This window comes from Cygnus atratus, chromosome 27 (genome assembly GCF_013377495.2).
Source record: "Cygnus atratus isolate AKBS03 ecotype Queensland, Australia chromosome 27, CAtr_DNAZoo_HiC_assembly, whole genome shotgun sequence".
NCBI classification, from domain to species: domain Eukaryota; kingdom Metazoa; phylum Chordata; class Aves; order Anseriformes; family Anatidae; genus Cygnus; species Cygnus atratus.
In genome coordinates this window covers 5,484,866-5,503,840 of record NC_066388.1, presented here as the reverse complement: position 1 = coordinate 5,503,840, position 18,975 = coordinate 5,484,866, and the positions used below count along the sequence as shown (strand labels likewise).

General features: G+C 41.9%; 1 protein-coding gene and 1 long non-coding RNA gene across 10 annotated transcripts in view; one reads left to right on the top strand and one right to left on the bottom strand.

Annotated features, from left to right (window-relative positions):
* Positions 1-8,101, bottom strand: part of ANTXR1 (ANTXR cell adhesion molecule 1) — a 117,226-nt gene extending 109,125 nt beyond the window's left edge. For 3 of the 9 annotated variants that reach the window (XM_035568814.2, XM_035568813.2, XM_035568815.2), the window contains exon 1: positions 7,601-8,030. In XM_035568814.2, coding sequence (XP_035424707.1) covers positions 7,601-7,752 — 152 coding nt within the window. In that variant the 5' untranslated portion in view covers positions 7,753-8,030. Of the gene's footprint in view, positions 1-7,600 lie in introns of all 9 variants that reach the window. The other 6 variants (XM_035568810.2, XM_035568816.1, XM_035568811.2 and 3 more) reach the window with 6 other exon arrangements.
* LOC126913592 (uncharacterized) lies at positions 1,197-17,432 on the top strand. The gene is made up of 3 exons (XR_007709182.1): positions 1,197-1,450; positions 17,102-17,181; positions 17,385-17,432. It is a non-coding gene; the product is annotated as an uncharacterized LOC126913592 (long non-coding RNA).
* The last annotated feature ends 1,543 nt before the right edge of the window (positions 17,433-18,975 follow it).

Below are 18,975 nucleotides of genomic sequence, written 5' to 3'. Positions count from 1 at the left end.
CTCTTGACATTATAGCAATGGTTGCATCAGCCTCCAGAAGATATTGCAGCCAAGGCTATGTTAACCATAAACCAATTACTACCTCCTTCATTGAAATGTATGGTATTTTAGACCACATACAACCCTCTAAAAAAGTATGTCTGATTAAAGTTTCACATCTTCTGAACTGTCTGGTAACACACATCTGAAGGCAGGACAGTTTCACAAGCATACGCTAATCAACCTTCTCCTCAAACAGATACAAAGATTATACTATACTTCATGTTAAAGGAAAGCTTAGCTATTAACCTCCACCAACAGAAGTTCTATCCAGCCCTCACTTGCAACAGGACACTGCCCTAAAAAGCAGCACTAGCCTAGAAGTGTGAGTATTCCTCCCATTTTATTACAAACCACTGAACAAAAGTTGATTGTCACTTAAAATTACTATTACAGCAAGGCAGCTGAGAATGAGATCCAGCCACAGAGCACATATGGTATGTAGGTCGCCATGTAAAAATGCTTGTCATTTGCCATGGTTCTGAAGTCATGCATTTTTTGAAAACAGCATTTGCCAGAAGGAAGCTTAAAAACCAATTGCTCAGTTCAGTGATGTGCCAGTCAACAGCATAACCTGTTTAAGTGTCTGCATTTGCAACTTCGTTCTGCTGGTCTTAAATGGCCTGGGCAGAATTTTCAACTTAGTGGTGCTTTTTAATTCTCCATACAAGCATGGATTCAGCTCTTGCTGCACCTCCTCCACTTCATCCTTGCTCTGCTCTCCCACAAGCATTCCCATAGTTATGCCCTCTAGAAGAAAACTTCAAGTACTTAAAGCTCCATCTCTTCTTAAATGAAGCCTTCCCACTCATCTAATAACACCAAGGAGAAACAACCTGAAGCTCAAGAGTGAATATTTCTTGCTGGAGAAAAGTCCATGTAGTGGGTTTACATGGCAAGGTTTTGGTAGTGGGGGCTGGAAGGGTTGGCTTCTGTGAGAAAAATCCAGCAGCTGCCCCATTTTAGATAAGGCCCAGTTTCAGCTGGCTCCAAAGGGACCCACCACTGCCCAGGGCTGAGCCAATAAGTGATGTTTGTTGTGCCTCTGTGAGAGCATACTTAAGAAAGGGGGAAAAGAAAAACCTGCTGCACAACAGCAGCTGGGACAGGGAGGAGTGAGAAAGCTCTCTGCAGCCACTAAGGTCCGTGCAGAAGAACGGCAGGAGGTGCTCCAGGTGCTGGAGCTGAAGTTCCCCCACGGCCTGTGGAGAGGCCCCTGGTGGAGCAGGCTGTCCCCCTGCAGCCCACGGGTCCCACAGCAGAGCAGATTTCCACACTGCAGCCCATGGAGGAGCCCACGGCAGAGCAGGTGGATCTGCCCTGAAGGAGGCTGCAGCCTGTGGAAAACCCCCGCTGGAGCAGACTCCAGGCCGGAGCTGCAGCCCATGGAGAGGAGACCATGCAGGAGCAGGTAACCTGGTGGGGCGCTGCTGCCTGTGGGGTCTCATGTTGGAGCAGTTTGACCCTGACAGATGGACCCTGTGGTACAGACCCATAATTGGAGCAGTTCTTGAAGAGCTGTTGCCTGTGGAAAGCCCATGCAGGATCAGTTCAGGAAGGACTCTATCCCATGGGAGGGACCCCACTTTGGAGCAAGGGAAGAGAGTGACCATGAAGGAGCAGCAGAGACAAAGTGCTATAGACTGACCGCAACCCCCACCCCCAATTCCCCTGTGCCACTCGAGGGGAGGAGGTGGAAGAGGGTGGATGGGGGGAAGGTGTTTTTAGTTTGTTTTGTTTCTCAGTTCTCTAGCTTATTAGTAATAGGTAGTAAATTTTTCTAATTTCCTTATGCCGTGTGTGTTTTGCCCACCACAATAGTTACTGAGTGATCCTAATCTCAACCCTTGAGCCCTTTCCATAGTATTTTCTCTCCCTTTCTCTTTGAGGAGGGGTAGTGAGAGAGCGGTTGTAGTGGAGCTCAGCTGCCCAGCTGGGTAAAACCACCACAGTGTAATAAGTGGAAATTAAGAATAAGTAAATTATGCCTTTAACAGGAGAATGATACATTCTGTGGTCAAATGTGCTGGGATTTTGTACATCTAAACTAAATCCAAGGCTGAGACCCACCACATGGCTTAGTGTTTGCAGGGGCAGAGAGCTGCACTCTGGCCCAGCCCAGCCCTCCAGCAGGTGCTTTTCACCTATTCACTGAAACATGGTGCTCCACAACCCTAAACTGGAGCAGCTCAAACCTTCCTAGTTTGTCTTTCTTGCAATTTTTAGACTCATTATTTCCATTTCTCCCATTGCACCTTCTCAGAATACTCACAGTGCTATTTTTAATTCACAAACTAGACAAAAACATAATCAAGCCCACAAACTCTTATACAAAGACTTCACACCAGTTATGTGTGCTCCAGATGACAGAAGTATATACAAGCACCTGATTCAGAGACTGGTGTTGTTCCAAATTCTCCTTAAATTTTTGGACTAACTTCAAGAAATCTCATAGCTGACAGAGGTGGCATTGACCCATGAAGTTTTGCAAGATTATTTTATTGAGCTCTTAAAAATAACACAGATGAGTCAGTGTCCTCTGTCTTTCCAAATACTTCAGGAGAAATTCTGAGAACACCAGATAGCGCATAGATAGATGTTAGTGAGGTGATGCAATTCTTTAAGGAAACACTACTATCTTGTGCTGAACTTCATGAGACAGCTCACTAAAGCTATTGCCAAACATTTGAGATTACAGAGTTTATAGAGGCCCAGTTTAGAGCAGGATAAACCTCTAAGCCCAAACACAGTCCAAGAACAGAATATTCTTCTCTACCTGATTGGCCTGGGATACGTGACTAACAACTAATAAACAAGTAAACATGGACTGAACTTAGATCAAGCAGTAAAGTGCAGAGTGCTGCAGGCACGCTCAACGCTCATTATAAGACAGTTCCCACCCACCCCTTGTGACAATGAATAGTTTACCTTGGATTTACTACTGACTAAAAACATGTACACAGGTCTTGAAGGGCAATGATTTCACATGCTAAATTAGCTGGTTGAAATCAAGTGTGACTACAGCAGACGCAGGAGAGAATTACACTCCTTCAGGCAACAAGTAAAAAGACACAAGAATGTGCAAATTTCCCCACACTACCTTGCCAACTTCCCTCAGCCCTCACACAAAACAAAGAAAAGTTATGCTTCCATATGCTCACAGGTCCCTGCCATCCATACAGAATGCATACGTTGCTCTGGATCCAGGCCCGTGACTCCAGAATCACAGAATCACTGGCTATGTTTAGAATCATAGAATCACAGAATGGTTTGGGTTGGAAGAGACCTTAAAACTCATCCAGACCAACCCCTTCCATACGAGGGACACCTTCCACTAGTTCAGGTTGCTCAAAGCACCGTCTAACCTGGCCTTGAGAACCTCCAGGGATGGGGCATCCACAACTTCTCTGGGCAACCTGTTCCAGTGGCTCACCACTGTCTGAGTGAAGAATTTCTTGCTTATTTCTAATCTACACCTATCCTCTTTTAGTTCAAAACCATTCCCTCTTGTCCTATCACCACACTCCCTGACAAAGAGTCACTCCCCAGCGTTTCTGTAGACACCTTTAGGTATTGGAAGGCCACTATAAGGTCTCCCCAGAGCCTTCTCTTCTTCAAGCTGAAAAAGCCCAACTCTCACAGTCTGTCTTCATAGGAGAGGTGCTCCAGCCCTCTGATCATCCTCGGGGCCCTCCTCTGGACCTGCTGCAACCGGTCCATGTCCTTCTTATGTTGGGGACCCCAGGACTGAACAGAGTACTCCACGTGGGGTCTAACAACTAGTTAAAAATAGATCAACTATGTGGCTGAATAATGAGGGGATCACAGGAAACAGGTTGGATTATTTGCTTCTTTTTGCCAAAGATCCTTTAAAGCCAAACTTTCTTTCACACACATACAGTTCCTTGCATGTTTTCCACACATGGGTATAAAATCCTTCCTATGTTCACACACAACAGTCAAGAACACAGGAAATAATGCTTTTGACTTACAGCAAATACAGCAAAAGATTACTGAGAAGATTTACCCATTATTATTCCTTCCTCCCTACCCACAAATCAATTAAACCGGGGCCTCTATCTGATCTTCAGACTGTGCTTGTATGGAGTGCTTAAATACTAGAGCACTAGGTACCATGAGAGTCAGGTCAGTGGGTAGTAGTGTTCAGTAGTCAAATGGATGATATTTTTAGAATATCTGAACAATATCGGCAAAAACAAATGCTTTCTTTATGCTTGTCATCATCATCATGTTCAGCCTGGAGAAGCGAGGGCTGATAATGATAGGGCAACGGGGAATGGTCTTAAATTAAAAGAGGATAGATTTAGATTAGACATTAGGAGGAAATTCTTCACTGTAAAGGCACTGGAACAGGTCGCCAAGAGAAGTTGTGGATGCCCTGTCCCTGGAGGTGTTCAAGGCCAGGCTGGATGGGGCCTTGGGTTGGCATCCCTGTCTATGGCAGGGGGATTGGAGTTAGATGATCTTTAAGGTCCTTTCCAACCCAAGCCATTCTATGATTCTGTGATCATCTCATTGATTCCTCATTCTTCCGTCTTAATTAAGACTCTATCTTATCTCACATCCAGGTGCTCTTTGGCACTATCTTCTGCCATTTGTTTCACTACCATTTATTGTATATGAGTCTCAGTGCTGCAGTTAAAGCAAGAAGAAACACAATAGGATATGCCACCTAGGACCTGATTTACTTGGCAAGGAGCTGGCCCAACATGAACCGCAGTCCTCAAGAGTGTCATTGCCACACTTTTGGAAAGTAATTCTGCTAGCCTTAGGTCCAAGGGTCACAGTGTGAGAGGCCTTCTCTATTGCTACCTAAGCTGTGTGAGCATTCCTCTTAGAAGTAATGAAAGGCATGCAAGTGCATGCACAGAGATTAAGGATGCTTTCATAAGCCAGCAAACCCACCTGTTACCTTTCAAGCTTTTGTTCTGTTCATTATATGCACATCAAGTCTGCATACCATAGCAGGATTATTTCTGAATGACTGAATGCTGGATTTTCTTCCCTTTCTTAACAATGAGAAGTGGCAGATTTGTTTCAGGTCCTCTGAGCTTGCCATCTGCATGGAGTCATGTCTCCAGCTGTATGCAGACAGCTGGAAGAAGCCTTGTTTCCCTTCAACAGTTTGCACAGCATAGTTGCAGGAGTCTGCTAAAGAGAATGCTTCAGGGAGAAAGAGCATCACTTCATGAGAACGGCCTGTAACACCTGCTTCTTCCTCAGTGCATTATGTGCTCACTTTGAATGGCCTTCATGTGGCCAGCATTATGCTTCAAGAGCCAGCACTGTGACAGGGACTATGTGCAGCTGGAACATGTACTGCGAGCAGCACACACATACAGGGTGCTAAAAGGACTTAAGTAGTCACTCAGTCTAGCCAGGCCATGAAGCAAAGGGTCAGCAGATGGCTCTAGCACCAGTGAATTCCAGGGCTGTGTTTATTGTTTTTCTATTGCTCCTCTGATCCCAGAAAGTAAGTTGCTTAATATTTTAATGATTTTCTTCCACCATTGAAATTAATATTTCATGTTTCAGAATGTAAATCTCACCTGCTTTGGTATCCTTTATCACCAGTACTTTCATTATTTTTGAGCAATGGCAAATAAAAGCAGTAATATGAGCCCTGAATCTATTATTATAATTTCATAGTTTGCCTGAAGGTCTCTATAGGCATTCAGGACCACTGCAGCATTTTTGAAGACATTCTCTAAACCCACTAGAAAACTAGAAAACCCAGGCTAAATAAGACCCAAATTTTATACAACTTGAGCTTAGCATCTGAAAAATGAAAGTCTTAAAGATAAAGGATATGGGATAATCTATTCTCCCACAGTCTGCAGACTCCTCCAAATTCCACCAGACGCCATCAAATTTTTTACATCGATGGACTTTGCATCAGACCCTGTTCATTTCTGCACCAGAAAAAAAAAATCAAAACAAACAAACAAAAAAACACCACCAACAAAAACCAACCCACTACCGAAACAGGAAACCTCCATCTGTTAAAGTAGGAGTTTTTTGGATACCTTGATATATACACTGAGGTAACTTGCATACTTTAAAATTTGTGCCAAGCTTCATATTTCCACCCAAATTTTCCTTGAGCAAGCCTAGAAAGTCATGTCTTTTAGTAAGAGGACAGGAGCTTGAAATAAGTGGTTGTTAAAATCATATCCATCAGATTTGATAAAACCTTCAGTTCTGCTTCAGCTTTCAGGGAAACTCAGTTTGCAAAAGCTGTCTGCATTACAAATCATGCTTTGTTTTTCAAATATAGCAATAGAGGTATTCCAGCTAAGAACAGACCAGCCAAAGCAACAAAATGCAACACAGGAGAATCTTTCCCACTCAATGAAGTGGAAAATAAAACTAAAAACTAAAAAAAAAATCTTTCCCCTGGAGTATTCGGATAACTGGCACAACAAAATATCCAGTGTACTTGTCTCAGTCTTACGTTTTACCCAGTATTTTGTAATAAAGTGTTATGTAATTCCAAGTCATTTATACAAATGGAATGTGGCTGCTACTGCAAAACACTCAAGAGGATCAGACAGAAAGCTTCATCTGCAAGCACTTTTGGCAACTTGAAATACTTTCCTGTCTCTGAAATTTATGGTTATAAATGTTAGTTCTATGCCTCTGGCACATATATGTTCCAATATTTCCAAACTTGTGGTTCAAAATAACTATTCTTAATTAAGAAAGTTAGGAGAATCGTTTTAGCTAGTACTTTTTACACTTCTTTAAAAAATGTTGTATTGCTTCGATTCGAAGCATTCCAAAGCTCAGCATGTATTTATTTCGTAAATACTAGTGCCAGATCAGAATTCGTGATAAAAAAATGAGTAGGCAGTTATCTTCAGTATAAAGAGTTAAGCAGTCAAAATATGCATTTGATTAACAGGAAACAAAGAAAATGTGACTCAGCCAGGAGAAAAATAAAGTTCTCTTTTGAATCAGACACTTTAGCTGTTTTCCATCACAATGGCCAAAATCAGACCTTTTTTAAGGCAGTAGCCACCTCTCAGAGCCTGGTCTTTACCTGCTTTGATGCACAAAAATTCTTTCTGAGACAACGAACACACAGTACAGAAGCAGACCTCCAGGCAGGCGAGCATTTTCTCCATGTTTTCAGCTACAAAATTAATGCCTGCAATAACTCCCCAGCTCTGCTTTTATGAGTGCCTCAACTTTCACAGTTCATAGGGAAATTGGCGCGACCAAGGTTCTGCTCTTCTCCCAACTGTTCTTTTAAGAAACTACAGGGTCAAGTATAAAATAAAGCTTTTGTATCAGCCACAACAAAACTTCTAACTATCTGATTTACAAAGCACAATTGCATTTAATACTAGATCTACCAAAGTTACCACAACAACAACAATGACAGAATAGTAAGGAGTTTTGCAGGTCCCTTGGGGACACAGTGACTTCTACAAAACCAAAATCTGAAGAAAACCTCCTCAGTATCATTATATGATATTCCAGTTCATGCCAGAAGAAAAAAAGAAATCTTTCAAATAGAAGAGTAGAACCGACTTACTTGTCTAGAATGAAATACAAATCAAATCCTCCGTAACAGGCAGGACCACCATTCTCTCTCTTTCCACCTTGTCCATCACAGGCTATCATAAAAGTTGCTAAGAAGAGCCATTTGAAGCCAAATCTGAAGATGCTTTGCTTTGCAATAGCCATTATATCCAGAGAGGACGAGAAAAAGAAAAGTCTTCTTCCACGGCTCCTTTATTTCACAGGCTTCTCCACAAAAGCCATTCAATAACCTTTAACTGTATATACAGGTATTTTACTCCTTAAAACTCCACTTGGAACAGTTGCCCTCAGGAATTGCAAGACTTTCCCCCTTGTTTCCCTTGCACTTCTGTTTCTTGGTTTCAGATTTCAAGATGCACAATACTGTATTTCACTTTTTTTTTTTTTTAAAGGGACTTGACCCTTAGTCTCCCTTGCAGCTCTCTGAAAGCAGCACCATTGTTTTCCAACAGGAGCAGCAGCTGCCTAACAGATCTTGCTTTATCACAGACTTCAGAAAAGACAGAGAGGGTTTGAATCACCCCCCCCCCCCCCCCGCCCCTCCCGGTCCCCTCTCCCCTCCATTATTATGGTTATTATTAAGGATGGGGTTTTTTTTTCTTGCCCAAGAAAAGCTCAGATAATGCCACCTTGTGGTGAAAAAGCAAGATAACCGGAGTCTCTGGATGTAAAGCACATCGTTTGTGCACCGAGCATACAAAGCACATGCTACAGTGGCTTTGGGTATGAACATACAAGCAGCTTTCTTAGAGCAGTCATGCAGCACTATGCAGAGGTATTTTCATTTCCCTCATTGGCTATATCTGAGTTTGAAGCTTAAAGGCTTAAAAACTTGGAGGAGCTTAGCAAAAATTAAAGTGAGAAGGTACAAATTTCATCCTTTCTATTTTCTCAGTCTTGAGAAATACCAAGAAGTGCCTCTGCCTGTGATCATACTTCCTGCTTGCTATCCTTAGCAAGCTTACTTCAGCCACCAGGGTCTAAATCCCCCTCCTCCTGCAGACCTTGCCAGGAAACAGCTTCAGCTGCACTCACATTTTCAGTCTTCTTCTACAAACAGTACCACAAGCTCCAAAATGCAAGCAAGTCAACTCAAAGATAAGACCATTCCCAAGACAGAGCAACCCCCAATGGAGATAAGAACTAAATTAGAGATCCCAGGAATGGGAGCATCCATCCTTCCCTCTCAAATCCTCTCATGAGAAGAGGATTTTTTTTTGTTATATTTATAATAATATATATTTATTATATATTTTTATTCCTTTTTATTTGTTTCTGACTGACTCTGAGATGAACAAATACTTAACAATTTAAAATAGAATAAAAATACTGTACTCAGTAAAATAATTCTAGCCTGAAGCTAGCAGAAGGGAAGAAGGTTGATGGTGGAGGAGATCAGATACCCTATGCAGCCGTGGGTTCAAGTTGACAGAAGGCCCAGCAGAGCTTAGGAGCAAGCCATCAAGTGAGTCATCAGATGAAGCACAGAACACTGAGATGGAGCAAGCTGCTGACAAAGTGAAATGCTGTGCTTTCTGCTTTGTCACTGATGTTCTTCAGGGCTAGTCCTCTTCATGTGTCTGTCTTAAGAAAGTGTCTTTTAGTTTATGAAATGCATAACAGCAGCAAAATTATTGAGACACTGTGAGAAAAGCAGTTTCATAGTAGGAAGCCCAAGTGAAATCCAGGAGGGCTGTTGGAATTTCTGCCCCTCCTTCACTAAAAATGCTAGGAACAAAAAATATTTTGAAGACCATAGCTTTGTGTGAAAGACCTGTCGGTTCTTGGAGAGATAGTGTGTTGTATTCTTTGTGTGAAAGAAGATTACAAGCAAGGTGTTTCAATTGCAAGCAGCATTTCAATGGTTCATTAACCTCCAGCTCATGCCCTTGGTTTGTGACTCAAACTTGCAAATGAAAATGATGGGGGAAGTGGCATCAGCAGTTTGGTATTTTGTTTGTTTGTTTGTTTTATCATCTACTCCCCTATATGTATCAGTGGAGCCTTTTCTGAAACGGCGTGGAAGCTGGTTCTGTCAGTGGTAATAGCAGCACTGCTGAGAGATGAGACATCACACATGGCAGCACTGTATGGGTTTTGGAGCACCTGTGTCTTTTTTGGAGAGGTAGCGGGGATCACAGTTGAGGTGGTGAGCTGGTTTTGGTTCCCTTCAGATCACCAATATCTGACTTACATGGTGGACAACGGCTTCTGTCAAGATCTCAAAATCACGTTCCTCAGTTTTCATGGCAATTTAGGAAGGTGTTAGAGCAGTTTGCATGGATAAAGGAGACCTAAAGAATTGCCAACATTGATACTATTATCACAAATTTATCTTCACTGTACAGGAATTACTTCCCTGTCTTCAGTGTAGATAAGTACTTAAATTCACTCAACGTATGCATGGATGGTGCAAATCAGCATAATTCTACTGGAATCAGCAGAGCTATACTGTCTGATGTTGTGTAGGACAAGGGACTACTCTGGGTAATGAGTGGTGTGCTTTTACATTTAAATTGTTCATCCTATAACATATAATTCAAGGCTGACACCCAGTGGCCAAGAGGGTTTTTCTTCCTTGGATTGCTCTAATTTTTCAAGAGAATCAATAACTCCCTTCTGTCTTGCTTTTTTTCCGATTTAGTTGTGCTTTAATTTTGTCTCTGCTGCAACATGTAATGCTGTATTACATTATTATTCTGGGGATTAGCATTCTTCCCATTGCCTTTCTAAGAAAATCTGCTAACTCTTTGCATCTATATGTAACATCTCACCTTCCTGAACAGTAATATCAGGCTTAACAGACAAATATATTGTTCGTGATGTATTGAAATTAAACAACACAGGAGAAAATATGGTGTAGGAAATAATTCTGCCATAATCAAAGAAGACCATGCAGTTTCTTTCCAAGTTTTATTTCTACCTAAAACAGCCTAGCAGTAGGGGTTACAGTAAAGCAATCTGCTGTCCCCTTTGTTTAGTGCTATGTGTTTTCATAGAATCATAGAATCATTAAGGATGGAAAAGACCTCCAAGATCATCTAGTCCAACCATCCGTCTACCACCAGTGTCACACCCACTAAGCCATGTCCCTAGGCACTACATCCAACCTTTCCTTAAACACCCCCAGAGACGGTGACTCCACCATCTCTCTTGGCAACCCATTCCAATGCCTAACCTCCTTTTCTGAGAAGAAATTTCTCCTAATTTCTAACCTGAACATCCCCTGGCGCAACTTGAGGCCAAGGCTATGCAGTTCTCAACAGCCTTGCTTCCTCTACTCAGCATTCTATATATATTCCATTTCCACGTACTTCGTCAGTGCTAGAGAATCCTTGCAATACCTCTGCAGCTGTTTCTTACACTCATTTACAGTTAGACATGATTCAGTGTACTCCACTCAAAGGGGCATATGCTATGGTGTCTCTTTCTGTGTAATCGAATTTAAACAAAGATAATCAGCCCAAGTCCCACTGCTCCTGGGCTTTGATCAAATGTTGAGGAAATCACTAGAGCCTTCTCTTTTTAGCATTTCTGAAAATCAGGTGGCTGAATTTGACCTCCCTTCTCAAACGAATAACTGTTATACGAACCTGAGGCTGAAATTTGTAAATGCTCTAATGTCCAAGTCCAAACCACAACACAGGATTCTCAGTTCCCTGTGTCTTACAAGAATGCAAACTCAGTATTCTCCTTATCAGGCTGTCAAATTTGATCGTAGAATTAGACAGCACTAATTCTCCCTGGGAAGACATTAAAGTGCATGAACCCTGAAACAATTAAGTCTAAATAAGGTACTAATGACAATCTAGAAACATGTGACTAACTTTGATTCGAGCAAGTGAATACACAAACAACAGTGATGAAGTGCTGTTCATTTAAATCAATATTAGTTTTATCTGCAGATTGGTTTCCTCTGGTTTTAAGGCAAAAGGATAAGCACACACGCCCAGAAGGAGGGAGCAAAGCTGCACAGAATGAATGATTCAAATTTATTGACTACATTTCATATAATGGGATTTAAAAAGTCCTACTGCGTTGCTTGATTTGCAGTCTGACGCACTCTTTTCAAAGTGCTGTAAACATGGAGAATATGACCATCCTGCTAAGAACTGTTGCTTCAGATATATTCTCACATACTTCAGAACTGTACATTTTTGCAGTGTACATTTTTGCAGATCTGTCTTTGGCAGAGTGACCATGAAATGGTAGAGTTCTCTATTCTTGGTGAAGTCAGGAGGGAGGTCAGTAAAAGTGCTACCTTGGACTTCCAGAGGGCAGACTTTGAATTGTTCCAGATGCTGGTAGGGAGGGTCCCTTGGGAGTCAGTCCTGAAGGGCAGAGGGGTCCAGGAAGGCTGGACACTCCTCGAAAAGGAAGTCTTCAAGGCACAGGAGCAGGCTGACCCTGTGTGCAATAAGATGAGCCATTGGGGAAGAAGACTAGTGTGGCTGAACAGGGAACATTTGCTGAGTGCCTGATAGAAAAAGAGAGTTTATGTCTGGTGGGAAGAAGGGACAGGCAACTCGGGGAGAGTACAAGGAAGTTGCCAGCATATGCAGAGAGAAAATCAGAAAGGCTAAAGCCCAACATGAGCTCAACCTGGCCACAATGGTAAAGGGTAACAAAAAATGTTTTACAAATATATTAACGGTAAGAAGACAGTCAAGGAGAATCTTCATTCTTTACTGGTTGCAGGGGGGAACATGACTAGGATAGGGATATGACAGGATAAGGAAAAAGCTGAGGTTCTTAATCCCTTCTTTACATCTGTCTTTACTAGTCAGACTGCTTATCCTCGGGGTACTCAGCCTCACAAACTGGAAGTCTGGGAGGGGGAGCAGAAGAAACCCCCCACAGTTCAGGTGGAAACAGTTAGAGACCTGCTGCTCCACCTGGACTGTCACAAGTCCATGGGGCCAGACGGCATCCACCCGAGGGTGCTGAGGGAGTTGGCGGATGTAATTGCTGGGTCACTTTCCATCATCTATCAGTGGTCATGGTCATCTGGAGAGGTCCCAGATGACTGGAGATTTGCTAATGTGACGCCCATCTATGAGAAGGGTCATAAGGAGGACCCAGGGAACTACACGACTGTCAACCCGACCTTAGTGCCAGGAAAGGTAATGGAACAGGTCATCTTGAATGTAATCATGCAGCATATGCGGGACTACCTGGGGATCAGGCCCAGTCAGCATGGGTTCATGAAAGGCAAGTCCTGCCTGACCAACATCATCTCCTGCTATAACCGGGTGACCTTCCTGGTGGATGAAGGAAAGCCTGTTGACGTAGTCTACCTAAACTTCAGCGAGGCCTTTGACACGGTCTCCCATAGTATTCTCCTGGAGAAACTGGCAGCCCATGGCTTGGACAGGTACGCTCTTTGCTGGGTTAAAAACTGGCTGGACGGCCAGGCCCAGAGAGTGGTGGTGAATGGAGGGAAATCCAGCTGGTGACCGGTCATAAGTGGTGTTCCCCAGGGGTCAGTGTTGGGGCCCATCCTCTTTAATATCTTTACTGATGATATGGATGAGGGAATTGAGTGCACCCTCAATAAGTTTGCAGATGTTACCAAATTATAAGGAAGTGTTGATCTGCCAGAGGACAGGAAGGCCCTGCAGAGGGACCTGGACAGGATGGATTGATGGGCTGAGGCCAATGGGATGAGGTTCAACATGGCTAAGTGCCAGGTCCTGCACTTTGGCCACAACAACCCCAAGCAGAGCTACAGGCTTGGGGCAGAGTGGCTGGAAAGCTGTGCAGAGGAAAAGGCTCTGGGGATGTTGGTCGATGCTCACCTGAACATGAGCCGGCAGTGTGCCCAGGTGGCCAAGGAGGCCAACGGCATCCTGTCTTGTATCAGGAATAGTGTAGCCAGCAGGACCAGGGAGCTGATCGTCCCCCTGTACTCTGCTCTGGTGAGACCGCACCTCGAGTGCTGTGTTCAGCTTTGGGCCCCTCACTGCAGGAAGGACATCGAGGCCCTGGAGCGTATCCAGAGAAGGGCTACGAAGCTGGTGAAGGGCCTGGAACACAAGTCCTGTGAGGAGCGGCTGAGGGCACTGGGGTTGTTTAGTCTGGGGAAGAGGAGGCTCAGGGGGGACCTTATTGCTCTCTGCAACTACCTGAAAGGAAGGTGTGGGGAGCTGGGGGTCAGCCTCTTCTCGCAGATAACTAGTGATAGGACTAGAGGGAATGGCCTCAAGTTGCACCAGGAGAGGTTTAGGCTGGAAATTAGGAGAAATTTCTTCTCAGAAGGACCAGCCAGGCATTGGAATGGGTTGCCCAGGGAGGTGGTGGAGTCACCTAGGGCTGTTTAAGGAAAGGTTGGACCTGGTGCTTAGGGACATGGTTTAGTGGGTGACATTGGTGGTAGAGGGATGATTGGACCAGATGATCTTGGAGGTCTTTTCCAACCTTAACGATTTTATGATTCTATGATTCTATGATTCCCTTCTGTCTCAAGTGTCAGCACAATGGTGTCTGATCTCTCACTGCATTATGAACTTTAAGCACAGGAGGTACTTGAATCTAGTGTGTAGCCCACAGGACAGGAGAAGTTCCATTCCTGATCATCTAACAAATCAGTTGTACAGTCTTGCCCACTGTTCTGTTGAAACACTTGGACAGGTCTACAATATTCAGGTTCTTGGTGTAGTCCATTTCCTTTTTGCCTTTCTTTGAGAGGTTTGAGTTTTTGTTGCCAGCTCTTTTGGATGTTGAGGGCAAGCACAGAAATTGTCTTTGTATCTTTTCACTGCTGAAACTGGACATCTAGAGTGAACATGTGCCAAGGATTAAAAGTTCTTCTGAATTTTATTTTTTCTGAAAGTCACAAACTCAGTCTCACATAGTCTCAACTCCTTTTTGTAACCGATACCTAGTAAGAAATCTTACATTTTCCTATACAAGCACCACCCAGACTGCTCTTTGATGTCCGGGGGTCCCTTCTTTAGGTATTCAGCCACTATTTCTCTTATGTGTTTCAACTGCAGTCCATTGAAAAGCATGCCCCACAGTAAAATAGCTATTGTTACAGAAATGTAATTTTGGAGCAATTTCCCTGTAAATGTGTTTCCATGGGAGCAGGTTTGATGACAAAAAAAAAAAAACTATATGGAGACTTGGCAGCACTGGGTAAAGAGAAGGACAAAAAGATTATTTTAATAACACAGGAAAACCAGGATAGCAGATTTTCATCAAGTAAAACTCCTTTGGATTTTTGCTGTTACAGAAGTCAAGACTTGAAGAGAACCAAAGCTTAGAACAGAACTGTTTGGTAGCAGGAGTGTCAATCACATCAGTGAGGTGCTGCCACTGAAATAATGTCACATTTTGAGAATTTCTTGTCTAGAACAGGAAAATGTTTCCACACAAGATCATATCCAGAAGGAGTAGGCTAACATCAGCATAGCTTGTGCCTCTCAGCAGTCCTCATGGTTCTGTTGAAATTGAAAACTAACGTTATTTACATAAACAATGAAAGCAAAAAAGCATGCAGGCTAAGATTATGAAGATGATTCTAATTTGCAACTTTCAATTAGAGGCTGAACAGTGTCCTGAAAATAAATTACCCATCTCAAAATATCAACCTTGTTCTTTCCCGGTTTTGAGAAATATCTAGCTTTGCAAGCCATGAAAACAGGACTTTTCCATGGTCCTAGGCTTGCACCTTAACTCAGGTCCTAGGCTTGAATGATTCACTTACCCCTTTCACACAGGCAAACTGTACATTGAAAGCAGTCATTCAGACTGTTATCTCCAATTTTTCTATATCAAAGCTTTTGTTATTGGAAATGGACAGATATGTATGTGTTTTCTTATTGAATCAAACCTAGATAGCTTCAACCACAGGTCATAATATTAAAACTAAATGTAGGTTTGGTATGTAGGTATTCCTCCTCTGGCAAGCTCAGAAAAAGAAAAAGGGAAAAAAATAATAAAAGAGGTCTATTAATATGCTTTCAATGCAATTTTGATTAAACCAATTCAAATTGTCGGTGTCTTAGAGAAAGATACTGTGTTCCATGGTAGCTGTACTAGTAGAGTTGATAACTAAGATTTCTCCATTTTGTCATAGTTATTGCTCATGAAGCCCGTGTCAAGTTGCCTGTCAGTAGTCTGTCAGGTGGTAAGTCTATTACAGACTGCCTGGACACATATCCCAAATACAGATAGATTTCTGAGGTGGTTGCAGGATATCCTATAGCTTTGGTAGAGGGAATGCAAGCCCTGACTTAAGGGCAGAAAAACAAATCAGAGAGTAGCCATTTGCATTAACCAAAGCTATTTATCAGCCCTGACAATTAAGTCGGTTAAGTTTTTAATTTCTTTACATACCATCAGGTCTTATTCTGCTCAGGATAAGTCTAAATGTGGCATAAAGGCAAGAATCAATATTCAGGAGAGATTTTCACTTATTTTCTGAGTCATTATACAATATCCCATAATACATTATACAATAGCCTTTATGCTATTGTCATGCCCTACTTTGCCTTCTTATTAGTGTTTCTCTATTTAGATTCCTTTCCAGCAAAGGAAGAAAGAAACTTCAGTAGTAGTATGTGTTTTAATGCCAAACATGTATGAATGAAAGAAAAGGAAACTTAGCCATGCAACAGACCAAAGAAGCTTCTCAGCAACCACAAAAATACACCTGCAATGCTTAATACAGAATTGGAGTACAAACTATTTGAAGAAACAGTTTTAAGATAAGGACTCAAATAAATATACCTGATGCTTCAATAGGAACTTTTTTGTTTTTTATCAGGTGGAGCTGCTATGTCTTGTCAGCCCAGCCCAGAGTCTGTGCCTACCAGTCCACTCCTGGAGCACATGTACACATTCGCTACATACTGCTAGAAGGGGAATTCTGGAGAACAAATGTAGCAAGACCAGCCTCACTACAAGTCTTCCAGCCTATACCATCCACTGGCGCTGGAGAAGATTATCATAGTCCATCAGGTGACATTTAATGGCAGAGAATAGTGCACAGCAAATCTCCAGAGCTCTCACCCAAGCTCTGACATACAATAATTTAGAATTTAAAAAAGCCAAACTTGCACCTTGCATATACTCTTCGGTATTTTGTTCCATAAAAAACTAAAGAATGCTCTAATAGGTGCAGTAACACAGGCAATGGACAATACCCAAAGGAGATCGATGAACAGGATTAGGAGGAGGATAAACTGAAAAGACACAGCGCAGGCTGACAAGAAATACATAGAGAAATACATAAAAGAAAATATTTCACATGCTGTACATCAATTCCTAATGAGACAAGTAAACATTTTATCCAGGTGGTTTAGCTAAAAGTGGTATCTACCCAGAAAAAAAAAAAAAAAAAAGAATGTAAGGCCAATTCAAGACTTAGAGCCCATCTTCTTGAAGATTGTGTTTATCATTGTATTCTGCTTGGAAATAGAATTAAGGTATTTTTAGGTTTTAATAGCCTCAAACTTCTGACAAATGTTTTTTACTATAATACTTTCAGCTGCAGTTCTGGGAGGCTCTGAGAATCCCTGGTTCCCAAAGTGAGTGGAAAAGAAAGGGCAAAGACATGAAGGGGTGGAGGTAAGTTAATCAGACAAAGAAAGAGACAGCTGTAGTTGTCTTAAGAAATGATGATAAAATTAATTCTCCATGGAATTATGTTAAGGAAAACTAGGAAAACTGAGGTGCAAATTCAAGTCCTGCAAGCTTAGTCACATTAGGCAGCTAAAATATCTCCAGAACATATAGGAATTGCTTTTAATCTTTTCCATTCTACGTTGCAGATTCTGCCTCTCATCTTTCTCTTTTAAATGAATTCAGCTTATACAAGTGAGGTAAGTAGAAGACCATTTGTCAAGTTTCACATTTTTCTTCCAGGCATCCCTTTTGCCAGATCATTCACATGACAACATTCTTACCAACTCAAGCCTTAAAAAAGATCTCCAAGTCATTCTCTGCTAATACATACAGTTATTTTATATTAGCATATCTTCATGATGTCAAGCTAGCTTGTGTTTTCAATTAAATTCTCTTCTCCTCTGCTATTTCTCAGTATACGGACAAAAATACTCAAGTGTAAACAGGTTCCTACATTTTATATAAAAGCTATTAATTGCCATGTTAAGAAGAATAAACTCAAGTTAACTGTCCCATTCCTTTGGTTACTGTGTAATGGTCCCTCATTAGGGGACTTTACTTGCTTTGAAGGTCTACTAACAATAATTCAATTTGAAAATCTAACACTGAAATCTAATAAAGCTTCTTGAAAATTATACTCAGGTAGGGAGCAACTAGCGTGATATAAATTGCCTGGGCAGCTTCCCTTTTTTTTTCTGGTGACCAAGAACAGAACTCTCTCCTTAGAGTATTGCCCTTCTTTGCTCAGAATCCAGTTACTGTTTGAGAAGAACATTCCTGTGATTTGGTACAGCATATGCCTGATGATAGATTTGTGTTTCTAGGCTACCCAGCTCATTAGTAAGGGACACAGTAGGGACACTGTCCACCAGACAGCAAGCATCAGTCATTACATGAACACTGCTCTATTTGACATTTATTCTGGAGCATAACTCTTCCAATGCAGTTTTTGACTACAACACATCAAGTGTTCAGAAAGGCAGTTCAGCTTCTTTACATATACCTTGCTCCAGCTTCTAAAAGAAAAATACGATTGCAGCATTTTAGACACGAACTTCCTTTCTTTGAGAGCTCTGATTCAAAGTAAATTCTTGGGCTTGAAATATGTGGACAGTCAATTCATTACTACAAGACGAAGAGTGTAGCACCTCTTCAAATGTCCCCAGAAAGGAAGGAGATGAACTACAACAGACACATTTAAGTCTCCCCCTTGTGTCCCCTGCTAGGACTGATGTGTGCTAATCCAGATAACTTTTTTGCCTGGGATGTTCCTAAGTTCCATATCCTCTCAAACTGCTATAGAATAAAGCCTCTAAAGTAAGAAAGTAATAGAAATTGAGGGATGGTGTTCTTAAACACAGATCATATGCACCTGGATAACTGAGGACATCCTGACTATTTTGTCTGAACAGAAGAAATTATCGTGATTTTAATCTTTTGAGCAATGTGGAACTTGTCTTGCTAAAGCTTTAGTATTTACTGGCCCTACTCCTGTTCCCACTGTTACATAAATAAATAATGGTATGTTAACTTTTTAACAGTAGGTTTCATGTTGGGCCAGAGTAGACAGATCATTGTTTGTCTTCTTAGTGCTGACATAAGTCTGACAAACTGTCACATGCCCTAGTTAATTCAGCAGAAACATCATTGTATTCCTGGCTTGATTCATTTCAAATTTATACTACTGAGAGACTGGAAATACAGATCTGGGGTAAACTGTCAGGAAAGCATAAAGAC